The sequence below is a fragment of the Macrobrachium nipponense genome, chromosome 36, assembly GCF_015104395.2.
Source record: "Macrobrachium nipponense isolate FS-2020 chromosome 36, ASM1510439v2, whole genome shotgun sequence".
NCBI classification, from domain to species: Eukaryota; Metazoa; Arthropoda; class Malacostraca; order Decapoda; family Palaemonidae; genus Macrobrachium; species Macrobrachium nipponense.
The window spans coordinates 63,018,546-63,034,946 of record NC_087220.1 but is presented as its reverse complement, the minus strand read 5'-3'; the positions used below and the strand labels follow the sequence as shown (position 1 = coordinate 63,034,946).

General features: G+C 39.3%; 1 protein-coding gene across 3 annotated transcripts in view; it reads left to right on the top strand.

Moving 5' to 3' along the window:
• Nucleotides 1-16,401, top strand: part of LOC135203779 (broad-complex core protein isoforms 1/2/3/4/5-like) — a 145,267-nt gene that overhangs the window by 122,632 nt on the left and 6,234 nt on the right. Inside the window, exon 6 of one of the 3 annotated variants that reach the window (XM_064233751.1) lies at nucleotides 15,264-15,484. The exons of the other annotated variants lie outside the window; for them this stretch is intronic. Within the exon in view, the coding sequence (XP_064089821.1) occupies nucleotides 15,264-15,442 (179 nt within the window). The 3' untranslated portion in view covers nucleotides 15,443-15,484. The remainder of the gene's footprint in view (nucleotides 1-15,263; nucleotides 15,485-16,401) is intronic. 3 annotated transcript variants of the gene reach the window in all.

Below are 16,401 nucleotides of genomic sequence, written 5' to 3'. Positions count from 1 at the left end.
AGTTGTTTAAGCTTTCTTCAGGATTATTTTTTTGTTTTGTTTTTGTGTATATGTCTTACGCTAGCGTGCACATGCTTTCGTTCTACCATGTTTGTTTTTAGCCATTAACACAATTATTCCTCATAATAAAGTGAAATTTAGTTTTTTGGTTGGTTTCTGTTTTCTCTTGTATTTTAAGTTCTGAGAAATTCTGCATGCGCTTGATTGAATATTTTGGAAATGAGGCCTCCTCCTCCTCCTCCTCAAGTTGTACTGTCAGTGGCTTGGAGAGGATAGTAAACCTTGTTCTTTGTTAAGAAAAGGAAACTAAATCCATCGTAACCAGAGGACTGCCCATGATTTTATTACGTCTTCGAATTGGTCACACTCGTACCTATTTGTTACTTGATCAGTAACCCAAGTAATCCAGTCCTGAATGCAGAATAAATAAGTTGAACATCTTTATGTAGTTTTCTAGTTTTCAGTCATAAACAACAAATAAAAAGTTTGGGAAACAAACTGTGCATGGCAGCTTTATCAAAATATCCAACTATTTTAATTTATCCATTCTTTAAATGTTTGTAGTAGTTGCAGTGTACTATTACATAAGTTCCAATTTATTTAGTATTTCAAACCAACCCTTTGGGCCACCTCTATGAATGTTATGAATGTTAAGTCAACAATAGTGATAACAAAAACAGTGTAGAGGGAACCGGGGATAGAAAGTACTTTCTTGTTAGTTATGACATACTGTACACAATAGATAAACCTTGAAAGCCCTATTGTAACATGACAGCAAATAAGAATTTTTTTTAATCAAAACTGAGAACGTGCGTGTATTATATGACATTAAACGTTGATTATATTTGTAATTTGAAAGGTACTAAAGTCCTAATTAAGTTTTTATAGCAAAAGTTTTCTGTATAAGTTCATTGATAAAATATATGCCTAATATTGCAGTTAGGATGTTCTAGGAATTATCAATCTTTTGTTTGGCAGACAGAAGAAGAAAGTAATCTTACTGTACCATCTGCATGGCTGGCATTTGATTAGGTGTTCAGTCTTCCTTTTCATTTGGCAAGGTAGTCAGACCATGCTGGAGCTGTGATCAAGGTATACCTCAACCATAGCTAGCCCACATTTTATATATGTCCCTGTTCCACCAGTTTTCATTTCATGCCCATAACACTGGCCAGGATGCTGATAGAGATAATCCTTCAAATGAGGTTTGATGATGTTCAAGAAGCTTAGTGAAAATGACACTTGTTGCTACGGAAAAGAAATATTAAAGCAGCATCAACTGACCCTTTTGAAGCAGAATTCATGTACTACTGAGTTGCTTTAATCAGCTCCTGTACACACAACAAAGTACTACTAAGTGTCTCGAAGTAGCCAGGACTGCTGGTTCATCCCTAACAGCACAGCAAACAGACATGGAGTGTTCAGGAAAAAGAAAGAATAATTTCAAATGTAAAATTTGCTGGTAACAATTGTTGGAAAGCAATCACAAAGAAACACTTGCTGGCAGGGCTGTTGACAGCACTGCAGAATCGTAAAAAATAAGATTGTTTGTTAATATATACCTAAGGGTCCAAAGAGCATATTTGTGGTGCAAGTAGTACCATCTTCCTCCTATTTTCTTCTTTTGTCAGCTAGATAATAAACTGGTGGTCCTGGGAACATATTGACCACAATATTAGGCACAGTACATATATGTACTGTGAATGTGATGAAACAATCCACTTTTAAGAAAAATCATTTTGACTGTCTTTTTGTGCTATGAAACACAGGAGTCAAGATGTACACATTAGTTTGGGAACAGGCTAAGAGAACAGAGGCTTGACAGGAAGGCTCCAACATAATCGGAAATTGAAGAGCAAAGAAAATAAGCTTAGATGGAGATTGAATCAAATATAAAATGAACAACAAATAAAACTGTTAAGCTGAAAGTTAACTATGAAAAAGGACCTAGCACCTTTGGGTACCAATGCAGCCTCACTAACTGAAGATTGAAGTCCATAACATAGACAGTAAGGCTTTCCTATAGGCTGACAGTAAAAAAAGAAAAAAAAAAAAACTTTTAAGACCTAGTAGTCGTATGATTGTGTCACCTCACCAGTCAGACAAAACCAGTAAGTTCAAGTGAAAGTGAAAGTAATGACTGGAAGAAACTATGCAATGTGTTTAGTCAAAAACAGACTTAAAGGATTAATCTAGGACAAAGAAAAAGTTACAAAGAATGGATATATGTAATGTTGAAGTTGTTACTTGGCTATTATGAGAAATAGTTATTTTCATAGTATAAAGACCCTGCCAATTTGTATATTCATCAAAATGGTAATGTAATCTTGCATATTGTATAAACTCGGTTGTTAACATATGAGGATTTTAACGTATATAATGAGAGCAGGCATTTTGAACGGGAAAGGTAATGGTACTCTGGTATAGGTCAAAGATGGATGGGTATGGATGGAAATGGTAACGCAACGATTGTAGACTATAGAATTGAGTGTCATTTTGTATAAGCACAAGACATTCTTGACTGAAGTCACTATTTTTGTAAAAGGTTATTTTCAAGTATGAACGTTTTCATACGGCTGGTTTTGTTCTTTTATTACCTCTTCCTTTGACAAGATTATGAATGTCGTATAGCTGGGGTAGGGTGAGAATTGGCAGTGCCCCTGAACAAGAGGCAGAAGGAAGGATATGATTTGATGATTGAAAGGGTAATCATTTTCAGACCTTCAGTAGAAGATAGAAATACAAGAATAAAAGGGTTGCATAAAGCCAAGAGGTATGAGAAGTGGGTAATAGTTTTGATGCATTATGGGAGGTCGTCCTTTAAAAGTAGAGTAATAGTAGGAAAGATGTCTTCCTTGAGTGAGGGTCTGTCTCTAGACGTATACTGTTTAGATCTGAAGCTCGGCTGATATTGCACTATTTTTATTTCTGACCAGGTTATTTTTTATGGGTTTTTTTATCTGTTTTGTAACATAAAATTATCCAGAAAGTTTGGTTGGATTTCTAGTAGAATTTACGAAGGCAGGCCTGATAACTGCCAAGAACAGATTAAATTTTAGATGATGGGAAAGTTCAAAGTTTGAAAATGAATTTAATCTTGGTTATCATTTGTAATATATTAAGAGGTGTAGACTTCATAGCTTGTGTCTATGATTTGCTAGTAATGTTCATGTGCAAAGTAGGTTCAAAGTCAAGTTCATATTTCAAGATCATAGGTCAGGTAGGGATTTGACTGTGCTATAATTATTGAAAGTTATGAAATAAACTTGAGATTTGGCATATGGTTAAGTAACAGCAGATGATATCTGTGGAAGAAGTGACAACTGGGAGGTTAATCTAGTAGTAAAAGAAAAAGTTTCAAATGATCCTTAGTAAAGACATCACCCAAAAACCAGCATATTTTTTAAGGCTCTACTTTCAAGAATATAGTTGAGCCAGTTCTGGAATACTGTAACAGAAGTTATTGTAAAAACAGATACTATAGTAGATTCACATCAGCCATGTATTTGATGTCTAGGCCAGTCCCTTATGATGCTCCTGATTGGATGTTGATAAGCCAATGACAGGGCTGGAAACTCTCAGTCTCTCTCAAGAGTTCACATAGGCAGGATATATGTTCCATCTCTCCTGAGGGATACATCTTTCAGGATAGGTGGAACATACATCCTGCCTATGTGAACTGTCAAGAGAAACCGAGAGTTTCCAGCCCTGTCATTGTCTTATCAACTGCCAATCAGGAGTATCGTAAGGGACTGGCCTAGACGTCAAATGCACGGTTGATGTGAATCTACTATACTATGTATAAGGACTATGCAGCCATTAATCAGAAAAATGTAAGACTTTAATGTGATAATGTGGTCAGACCATAGAATCTCAGACTGAAAATTTTTGGTTATGTGGAATGAAACAAGATATCAACATCTTTTGAAACCAATCGCTCGGGAGTGAGCATTTTAAAGTTAGCAGATAGACACACTTAAGATTATTTTTTTTATGTGAAAAAGAGCAAATTTGTTCAGTCTCATACCATTTCATGTGTAGCTGATTAGGTTATTGACCTGGCTCTTGTGATGAATATTTTTTAAAAATAATATCTATGGTTTTAGAAGCCTCTTGAATGTGGGTCATATCACAAGTGATTATACTTTTTACATACTCCTGGGACAGAGATGGTCTGTTTTGTGTTTTAACACTGAAATTGGAGGAAAAATATCATAGGATAATCAGTTATCCATCTGAACGTGAAAGCGTGGCTCCAAGTACATATGCTAGGAACTTGAAGTCTAAAACAGATTGAAAGGGTGTTTGCAAGAACAGGTCTTGTAATTTTTCCCATTAGCAGGAGGAAGCCAGAGGATCCCAGTTAGGATGAAATTGTAGCTGCAATTTTATCCCTATTTAAGAATCATTTTCATTAATACCTCATTATTTCTATTGTACTATAATTAAACCTTCAGTGACTTTAACCTGAGAATGAATGCCTTTGATGTGACAAATAGGGGATTTTTTCTGTAGCTTTGTGACTCGTTTGATGCCTTCTGGGAAGATAGTGAAAGGTACTTGTAGTACTTGGAAAATTGAAGGAGGATATTTTATGCCGAGTTCATGTTTGTTTACTGAGTTAGAACTTTTTTTAATTGGAAATCCTTTTTACTAAGAAATTGTAGACAATGCCAGTCTGGCTGGTGATACCTGCTTTGGCAAGTATTTGCCCTCTTTGGAAGAGCCAACCTGGTAAACAGTGAGGTTTCTTTTAAGGGATGAAGATGGAATAAGATTATCTCTGTAAGAGGGAATTGTCTTCCACACCCCTTTTTCCTTGTATGCCAAAAATAAAAAAATGTGTAAATGAACTAACCTTAGCAATGAAGCATTGGGTGTGGCTTATCTGCCAATTTTTAAACTGATTATTAGTGCTTGACTTCAACAGAGACTGGGGGTGCCATCCCTTTGCTAAGTAAATTGAAGGCTTCAAAATATATTTTTTGTCAACAAAATTTAAATGCCATATCAGTAAAGGCTTGCATGTCCCACCAAAACTTAGCTGCCCTCCAATTACCTTTTATACCTATTTTTAGATCTTTAGCATAATTTCTGTTTGCTGACTCCGATATCTTTACACCTAAAGCTAAACTGATTGATCTTTATTCCTCCTCAGTTTTTCTCATTGTGTAGAAGTTCTCCCTACATATTCTTAATGATCCGTGTCTGGTATCATTCTTCAGTGATACTAATTTCCTCATTCTATGCTAACTACTTGATGCCTTCAGTTCATATGTATTACTGTATCCTCCTTTCCAATTCTAATTTCCCTGTATTAATTGAAATATGTGCCAGTCTAAACAACTTTATCAATACACTTGGTATTGTCTCTCCTTCACGGTCTAAATGTCAATTTTCATGATGTTCTATTCTATTTTGAACTCATAAAGTGGCTTCTCAGGTGCATTATAAAGTACTTTTTGAAAGTATCATGATTTAGTAAATCCAATTCCTGTTGTACACTTCATGCAGTTCTGGAGAAATGCGAAAATACAAGTGTTTTCAGATAATAGTTCATGTTTGTGGGTTGGGGCAGGGCATCATTACAATATACCATATACAGGCAGTCCCCAGTTATCGACAGACTTAGTTAATGGCGATCTGGTTTCATGCTGCTTGTCTAGTGCCATAAATCGCTAAGTTTCTGTTAATGGTGGTCTTCGCTTATCAGCACCCGGCTGAGAACAAAACCATGGCAGAGAACCTGGGCTGCCTTTTCAGTGAACCCCTGTATTCGTGGATTTCTTTCTGGAACATTTACGTACCCCCCATTATTTGCGGAACAGAATCCTGATCCCAGCCACAGATGGGCTTTTGGTTCAAAACAGTCCATGTTGGGAAATTTCTAAACCTTTTTACATAGAATAAAGCTGTAGTTGTGCTATCCGAGAGGGACTTGATTAGAATAAAGAAGTAGCTATGTTATCCAAGAGGGATGTGATTAAACTGATCAGAGTAAAAGGTTATTGTGACATTTGAAAGAAGAGGCTCCAGTAAGTATGATATATACTGGGGACTCAGGGATTTAGCAAGTGAAATACCAATTGGAACTATAAATTTGAAGGATTATGAAATTGTCTTATAAAGACAGTCCCCGGATAATGTTGGGGGGTTTTGTTTTTGAAGCGTGACAAGCTGGAAAACGATGTAAGCCAGAAACTTCCAAGTTGATTTACCTTGCTTCTGTTGAGGTGTGCATCCATGATCTTGTAGAATTCCTACCAAAAATGTACAAATATTCGTCCGTCACTGTAAGACGAAATGTAATAACCTCAGAACATCTGCTGTAACCCGGAACAGAAATTTTTAATAGTAATGTACATATATATATATATATATATATATATATATATATATATATATATATATAATATATATATATACATATATATATATATATATATATATATATATATATATATATATATATATATATATATATATATATACATATATATATATATATATATATTATATATATATATATATATATATATATATATATATATATATATATATATATATACATACATATATATTTGAAAAGCACCATAAGCTGAGAATGACACAAACCAAGGCAGAACTAACCCAGGGACTGCCTGTACATAAACGAATACTACATTGTTTTTAATAGTACTTCGTTGAAGATCTGTTATTCAAAACCTTATTTTGTTCATGAACCTTACCTGCCAGATATATTTATAGCTGTATTCTCCGAAGTCCGACAGAATTTTCAAAATCTCCCGGCACACGCAGTGGTCGGGCCAGGTGTAGTACCATTCCCGCCGCTGGAGGCGGGCGTAAGGAACCATTCCCATTTTCTGTCAGATATTTTCTGTCGCCGGTGCAGACAACAAGTGTTTTCTGCACCTCCGTCATTGGATTTTGGACTCTTTTGGTCACTTGAGTATCCCGATTGATTTTTGGTTATTTGATTAGGATCGGTGGTTAGGCATACGCTAATTGTGGATTGTTTTTATTTGGCTTGATTTTTCCTTAAACTTACGATGTCTGGATCTAGTTCGACTAGGCCAGAGTATGTTGTGTGGAAGAATGCAAGGTTAGGCTACCGAAAACTTCGGTAGACCCTCATACAGTGTGCGCGAATTGTAGGAAACATGTTTGTATGTTTGATGAGCGCTGCAACGAGTGTGAAAATGTCTGATTCTGCGTGGAAGGCTTATGAATCATAGGTACGTAAACTAGAACGTGATAGTGTAAGGAGGTCTTCCTCCAGGCGTGTAACACAAGTTACCCGTCCAGTAGAATTTATCCCTCCAAAGACCTGTGATGCCTTCGGGCCCTACAATAGTGTCTTTGGAGGGTAATACCCTATCTGTGATTCTTAAATCTTTGCGTAGCCTGGAATCATGTTTGCATTGGAAAGTTATAGTAGTGTAGTGAAGTATAGTGATAATGCCATGAGTGTTCATTCTATCGCGTAAGCGTATAATTTCTCATTGACAAAACACTACCGCGTGATGGCTCTCCCTACCTCGGTGAGGCAGAATGTAGTAGGGAGGTAGCTGTCCAAGTGTCTAAAATACTCTACGTTTGTTCATAAAACTTACCAGTCAGATATATGTATATATATACTGCTGGGTAAAGGTGAACAAGCGATGTTGATCATAGTAATATTATTTTTGCCCTTAACGTCATATTACTATCAAACGGTTGTATGGTTCAAGTTATACTCATACCATAGTTTTTTTACTCCTACGGAGGACAACCGAGAGTACGATTATTCTTATTACATTTAATCGGTTCTCCCTGCAACTATTCAGGGGTTGCCGGTTTCCCTATTTTTAAACATTTAAGGTATTGTTAGGACAATACAAGTTAGCCTTTTATATTTATCAAATTCAGTTTCGCTTAAATATATCAGTTTGATGGATTTTGGTTTCTGCTCTATAATGATAGTAAACCTATTCATTCGTAGAATGGTGTAGGTGGCAACTCAGGCAGAGCAGTGTGAGAACGACGAACGTTCTCTGAGTCTGCTGTCACTAATGCGTAATGCCAGTGCTCAGTTCCATCTGATTGTCTGCCATGCGCAGTAGGTTACGTCTCTCTCTCTCCTGCGGGATTGATGGACTAACCGTATTTCTACCCTACAATCACGGCCTTAGCCTCGGGTTGAGGGGAATTCTAGCATACATGGCTGAACATCTTCACTTTGCGAGAATTTTTTCATAATAAAAAAAAAAAAAAAAAAAAAAAAAAAAAAAAAAAAAAAAATAGTAAATAAATAAATAAATAATAATAATATATATATAGTATATATATATATATATGTGTGTGTGTATGTAGTATGTGTATATATATATGAATGTTTATGTATATATATTACTATAATATATATTATATATATATATAATATAGATATATATGTGTAAATGTATATTTTGGTGGTGTATGTATATATATAGATGTATTAGACATTCTTTTTCGGTTCTGTTTACCGCATGGTAACAGAATTCTGTCCGAGTCTACAGCGGCATAGCACACATGATTTCCCTCGAAACAAGAATGATGTGCAAGAGATGCAGTCAATTAGCTCGCCGAGACGTCCCTTGCTCGATTATGAAGGGGACTCCTTCCGCTGCCAAATACGACAGCGCCCGAGCGCGACGCTCGGCAGGACGCTTGGATGGACGCACAACGTAATGCTTCTTCAGACATTCGCCGAGAATCAGAGAATAGTAATGGATCTCAGGAAGGAGACTTTTAGGAAGAAACAAATGAACAATCTTCTACAGTGTCTTCAAATTACTCCTGTTTAAGTGAACGCAGCCTTATTAGGGAAGGAAACATGCTCGGTGAGGAATGAATGAATTGCAGGGGACCATTTCCTCGCTGGAGAAGTTTGTTTTCCCTGAATAGACTGAAATACACCTCTCCAGTTTTTCCTGCAGAAAAACTGGAATAGCATAGATGATCTAGAAATGATTCTGAACATCTCTCATAGTCAAGATTCGTCTATAGGTGATGTCATGGCTCATAATCCCATAGAATTTGAATCTTGAAAGATTACTTTAGTCTTCAGAGACGTCCTCCCCGCGCAGGATTGGAACTCTCGGAGGGTCTCGCTCCCTCTGAGGAGAACGAAGACGCTATCGGTCGCACAGGCGGCCGTCGTCTTTGGTTCCTCGGAGGGGGACGCTTCTCGTCCGTTAGCTCCTTCTGCTTTGCAGTCGTCTCCTGGGCAATTGGAAGACTTTCCGCAGTAAAAGAGAGCTAAGATGTATGATGTATGTCTCAGGGAGGGGACGCTTCACGTCCTCTCTCTTTTCTACTGTGTTGCGATCTTCACCGGAGAGGACGTCTTCCGATGAGTATGCTTTTGAGCGCTTCGGTCGCTCCTAAGATATATCCCTTGGCGGTCCATGTGAGAAGGAGGAGGGCTTCCCCTCGCCCATCGTCTTCTCAAAGGATCAGCCTTTTGCCTGAGAAGGAATGTTCTCCATCGAAAAGGATGATTGTGTCTTTGCAACAACAACTTGTTTTGTTGATTGCAGTGAGAAAGGCAAAGCCACATCGCGAGAGGAAGGATGATAGGCTGCCAATCAAGAGTCCAGGCAGTCCCTTATCCTTCTCCTCGTTCCGCTCTTTCGCCAGTTGCCTTGCTCTCTAGATTTCATGCAGCTCGCCAGAGGTTGTCTAGAGAGCACGGTTACCATCTTCCCGAACGTGTGTCAGTTGAGAAGAAGAAGAGGTCTTGGTTCGATGGCTTCGAGCCTCTTTTGAAGAATAGTTCAGCCTGCGCCCCTCAGTCTTCTCCTTCGCAACTTTTATCTTCGAAGGACGACAGGCTCGTTCATGCCTCCACTCAAACGCGGTGTCTGAAGGATTTTCAAACAACTTAATCGTTGGTGAAGTCCCTGGAACTACTGGTGAATTTCGAAAAGTCACAATCTGATCCCAACCCAATCCATCGTGTATTCTGGGGATTCAGATGGATTCAGTGGCTTTTCGAGCTTTTCCGTCCCAGGGACGTCAGCAGCAAGGCTTAGACAAAGTGTTAGCCTTTCTAAGGAAAGATTCGTGCTCGGTGAGGGAATGGATGAGTCTAACTGGGGACCATTTCCTCGCTGGAGAAGTTTGTTTCCTTGGGGAGACTGCACCTCAGACCGTTACAATTTTTTTTTTCTCAAGTACAATTGGAAAGAAAACAAGAATCTACACATGATCTTGGAAATTTCAGGAGAGGTAAAACATCACTTGAAATGTTGGCTAGATCCAGTGTAGCTGTCGGAGGGCGTGTCTCTCAAGCTTCAGAGCCCCGACCTAGTGTTGTTCTCCGACGCGTCCACCACGGGATGGGGAGCATCATTAGGGGGAAAGAAGTGGCAGGCACCTGGAGAGGGGAACAGGTGTCCTGGCACATAAACCTAAAGGAAATGGCAGCCATCTTTTTAGCTCTCCAGTTTTTTCCAAGAAAAAGTCTCTCGTCGAATAGTCCAAGTCAACTCAGACAACCACCCAGCTCTGGCGTACTTGAAGAAGTAAGGGAGGAACACAGTCTCAGTCCCTTTTTGCTCTGGCAAAGGAGATCTTGCTGTGGGCAAGGGCACTGGACGTCATGATCCTTACGAAGTTTGTAGCATGAGTACGTAGAGATTGTCTGGGCAGATCTCTTCAGCAGACGAGGTCAACTTCTGCCAACCGAGTAGACTCTGCATCAGGAGGTATGCCAAGAGCGTGGGGGGTTATGGGGGACGTCCCCCGTTGTGGATATCTTTGCGACGTCCAGAACGAAGAGGCTTCCACTGTACTGCCTCCCCAGTACTCGACCCAGCTGCAGTGACGATAGACCCACACTTTCTTCTGGGACTGGACGGGGATGGACCTGTACGCCTTTCCCCGTTCAAGATCTTAGGGGAAGTCATGAGAAAGTTTGCGGTGTCGGAAGGGACGAGAATGACTTTGTTCGCCCCGTTCTGGCCTGCGAGAGTGGTTCACAGAGGTCATGGCCTTTGCAGTAGACTTCCCGAGGACGCTTCCAGTAAGGACAGATCTACTCAGACAGCCCCACTTCGAGAGGTACCTCAGAAGCCTCTTCGCTCTGAGTCTGACTGCATTCAGACTATCCAAAAGTTGGCCAGAGCGAGAGGCTTTTATACGTCAATGGCGAAAGCTATCGCCAGTGCAAGAAGAGCGTTTTCCAACGCAGTGTACAATCGAAGTGGATAGTCTTCAGGAGTTGGTGCAAGAAGAACGGCATTTTCCTCCACCACGACCTGTGAGCCAGATTGCTGACTTCCTTTTCTGAAAAGGGATCTAAAACTTGCAGTCTCTACAATCAAGGGTTATAAGAGTGTGCTTTTAGTTGTCTTTAGGACAGAGGCCTGGAAACTTGGCGGACAACAGAGACCTTCACGATCTCTTGAGATCTTTCGAAACGATGAAGGTTCAACAACCCAAGTTGCCGTCTTGGAACTTGGATGTAGTTCTGAAGTTCCTCATGTCCAGTCCATTCGAACCTATGCATGAAGTGCGAGCTTTTATGAATTCTTCTTGGTTCCATAACAATGTCATAAAGGACATATGAGCTGTCACTTACGGGAGATGCAATTCTGTGTTGACCTCCCGTTACACGAAGGATGTCAATTCAACCTACAAGAGATCCTTTTCTCTTGGTTGTTCGTGTCTGCGGATACGTTGCTGGGATAGGGAGCCTACACTGATCCGTACCTAGTGAGTTAATTTTTAGTTTAACGCTTTTTAAAATTAAGCGCTAACCCTCGTGTTAGGATCAGGTGATCGGGATCGGTGTTGTGCTCCTTAATTATGCTAATAGGCATAGGTATATGGTCATATGAGTGGATTAGCACCCTTGACAAATGCCAGTTAGGCTTTGCCGAGTAAGTGGATAAGACCCCATCGGCAAACCCACAAGAACTCTTACCCATAGGTCACATCCTCGCTGAGGCTCTTGAGACGAAGCAGACTCCTAAGCAATAGCTAGGAAGTCAACCCTCTGTCTGAAAAGATAGGAACCAAGGTTTATAAGAGGTCCTTCTTATAACTTGTGGTGTTTGGTCAGGAAGCCAAGGTTACCAGTGTCAAAGAATGCTTTGGCTTTTTTCTTGAGGGGCACCATCAAGGAAGTGCATTCATCCTGTCAAGACAGTGATATGAAAGTGTTGAAGGTGAATGCGCATGGACTGAGGGCTATTTCTACGTCGGTAGCCTTCCAAAAGAACATGGCACTCAATGACATCTTGAATGCCACATTTTGGCGTAGTAATTCAGTGTTTGCCTCTCACTACCTTCGGGAGGTGAGGATTACATACGAAAACTGCTACTCTTTGGGCCCATATGTCGCAGCAGACAATATATTGGGGACAGAGAGTAGCACTCTTCCTATCTTTTAGAAAATAATATGTTAGTTTGGACTTTTTAATTTTATTTCTTTTTATTTTTTATTTTTATTATGTTTATGTAGGTGTTTAGTTTTTTGTGGTCTTGGGTAGGCCGCCTTAGGCGGACTTCCCTCCATTAGCCTTGGTTTTACGAAGTTTAACCAGATAGGCTAGGTCAGGTGGTAATGTTTTTGCTTCGCCCTCATAGTAGGGTAAAATGTTTTTGTCACAGTGTGGTCACGCCCCCATTGACAAATCATCTGGAGCGCACCAGCTTACATAGGTCACGTCCTTGCTGGCACCTCCAGTGAAGCATTAAACAGCATTCTGGGTCTAAACAACACCTATATGATCTGTCACATTGTGGTCACGCTCCCCGTGACAGTTCATTAGAGCGCACCAGCTACACAGGTCACGTCCTTGCTGGCACCTCTAGGAATGCAGTACCGAAATTGGAGGTCTATAATATAGGATCTAGTTGCATTGTGGTCACGCCCCCGTTGACAGATCCTCTAGAACTCAACAGCTTCACAGGTCACTACCTAGCTGGAGTCTCTAGTAAAGCAGAAGCAGACTTGGGTGACGGTACTCACGAAGTCAGCTATGCTAACAGTTAAGGAACCAAAATATCAATCATATATATGCAATTGTTTCCCAAAATCGAATCTGTCTCCCCCTTCCTCCAAAGGTGGGATTCAGCTATATATATATCTGGCAGGTAAGGTTCATGAACAAAATGATATTGTTATGATACAATAAAGTTGTTCATACTTACCTGGCCAGATATATATAATCAAAGTGCCACACCCACCTCCCCTCAGGAGACAGTGGCACTAGAAAAATCTGACAGAAAATGGGAATGGTTCCTTACGCCCGCCTCCCAGCGGCGGGAATGGGTACTACCACCTGGCCGACCACTGCGTGTGCCGGGAGTTTTGAAATTCTGTCGGACTTCGGAGAATACAGCTATATATATATCTGCCAGGTAAGTATGAACAAACTTTATTGTATCATAACAATATCATTTTTACCTTAAGGAATAGAGATTGTGATGATGATAATTGTAGTAGTACTTGAAATATAGGTAGTGTATTTTTGTAATGTGAAAAATCATTTGGGAAATTAGATTGTATGTTTATTTCACCGAACCTGCCACTTATATTCAGTAATGTTAGTAGGAATTAAAAGAAATTCCTGCAGTAAAGATAGAAAAAATTCCTGCACATTTACACACAATATACTGCAGTACTGAAAAGTTAACAGTAAAACCTAACCTGAGTTAGTAAATTTACTTGAATGACATTCCAAGTTGTAACTTACACCCTTTTGTTTATTTTAGAGAGAGCTGTTTGTTAGTTATAATACATGGTTCTTGTAGTACATACATAGTTTGTATTCGTTTACAACTAATCAAATTCATAGAATTGGCAATACAGTAAATTGCCATGATAATTATGTATGTAAAAGGAAAAAAATTATGGAGGAGGAAGAGTCAGATGAAAAAATTCTTGAAATGGAAGGAAGAGGATAGTAAGCTTTTAAGATTTGCCTTGAGAACTGTTACGTAATGTATGGTATAGGGGTTTGTTTTGATGCGGTAAAAAGGGATATTTGCTTTCACTTGAAGAAATTTGTTTATAGAAAACATACATCACAACAGAAAGTACTCATTCACCTGTATGTATGTTGAAGGTGTTAATCAGAACATTGATGGTTCTTTAGTGGTGTATAAACAGATCACAATCGTATTAAAGTTTATCCTTTGCTTGTAACCCAGGGGATAATTTATATTATATCAATAGTAAGGACAAAAGGTAAGGTTCTTTATATGGCTGTTGTCCATGTATTTAATACTACTGCATTTTCAAAGTTTGTCTGACAATGGTTTGAAAGCGTGATGAGTTTGTGGATAAACTGCACAGCTATTATTTAAATGATTGAGATGAGATGGGCAGGTGGGAGTCATTCTTCAGATCGTAAGTCTTCATAGGAGAAAGCAGAGTGATATCATCATTATGTGCGACAGATCAGGTAAGTACTTGACATATTTTTGGGACAAGGAAAAGAATACTGAAACTTGATCCATATACTAAGCGTGTTATGGATCTATACCTTCTCCGTCGCTGAAAACTGACGGCATCGAAATTTTCGGCACTTTCGTCAGTCGTTGGTAGTTAGGGTAATTATTAGCTTTTTTCTTTCGTTTTTCTGTATAATCTGGATCAGTACTTTTCATGAACAGTCCACCAGTTGCCCGGAAGATCGTAGATTTTAGGTTTAGTTAACCTAAGTACTACATGTAGATGATGTTTTGCACGAGATTCCATTCCATATTATTGACGTTTCAGTTTGAGTGAGTGGCCACCATTTTTTTTATTTATTTCGTTCTTTAGAATTCCACTTAGTGTCCTATTACTCCCCGATGTGATTATATGGGTTCACGTGTCATGTCGTTTCTTAGTGGCAAAGCCCAAAGCATGGTCATTTCAATCTAGTCATCCAGAAACTAATGTCATGTCGTATCTTGCCCCCAACATCATTTCCGGAATCAGGTGCTTGTCGCTTGACAGATTTTTTCCAGCTGATTCCTTTCCCTTTACTCCAGTACTTTTGATTTCGGGAAGAACAACATATAATTAGTCAAGCAATATTGGTCATCAGTTAATTATACAAAGCTGTCCTGCCCTCAGCCTTTCTCCCGGCCCCCCCGCCCTCCCCTGTTGAACTATGCATCATAGTCTGAACTCCACTGGATTCTAGAATCCCTGCCATATTTGCATCCTGTTAATTAAGAATTAGATCCCACCATCCTTATTATTCCCTCTTCATTGACTACTCTTGTTTGCCTTGTTTCAGATATGGCACTAAATTTGTCGACAGGCAGCAGTCCGAAAGACACTAAAAGGTGGCCCTCCCGACAGCCTGTAAATTGCCAATATTGCGGAGTTCGCATATCGATGGCTTTCAATCTCCGAAATCACGTCAAGCGATGCAAAATGCGACCCTACAATGCCAGCACGTACGAGCCCATATAACCACCATCTCCTCCTCTACCTCTCCTAGCAAGGCCTAGCCAGGTGAGATAACATTAAACCTAGCGAAGCAACCATCCTAAACACTTTAGGACCGTTCAGGATAAGACAGTCAAGTAGGGCAATGGTAGCTTTAGCCTTGAGCCCAATAGATATTGATTAGGGAAGTGGCTCAATCCTCATCCATGCAGTGATTAGGACCCTTGTCTACAGTAAGTTAGGACCTTGCTATAATGTTTCCTTGAATTAACATAGGACACTTATGTAAAGAATAGCCATCTGCCTTGTCTTGCTTGATTTTACAGCGTTCCTTATTGTTAAGGACCTAGAAAATGGTCACGGTACACTTTATGGAAATGTCTGGATGGTAGGTCACAGAAATGCTTTATAAAAGTTAGGGTATATTCAGTGGCAGATTATATAGAACTGTGCATGGGAAGAAACAAGTGATAAATATCAGGTTCTCTCTGATATATTGGATATATGAGGTATATTCACAGCCTTGAATGAATATTAATGGGAACTTCTCTACTTTATAAAAGTATGAAAGGAATGGTACAAACATTTTGCCTTATTTCTACATATGACATGGTTAAATAAAGGTAGCCAAGAAGGAAAGTGAAACACTGGAGTAGCTGCAAGATCTTGTGACTCAACGACTCATTGAGTCGCAAGATCTTGCAGCTACTCCAGTGTTTCACGTCCTTCGTGGCTGATACCTTTATTTATGCATTTATCACGTTCCAAACTTTCGTGATTGAGTTATACATATGATATGGTATATCCGTCTTCTCATCTGAATATTCTGTTCATTGAGAACTTTTTATTCTATTTTCCCTTTACTGTCATTTAAGAAAGTAAATACCATACAGTATTTGACTAAACATAAAGTTTGTTAGCACAGAGGAATTCTTGAGGTGTGTGCCTCTTGTGATTCTAATTGAATGAGAATGGGTGTTTGC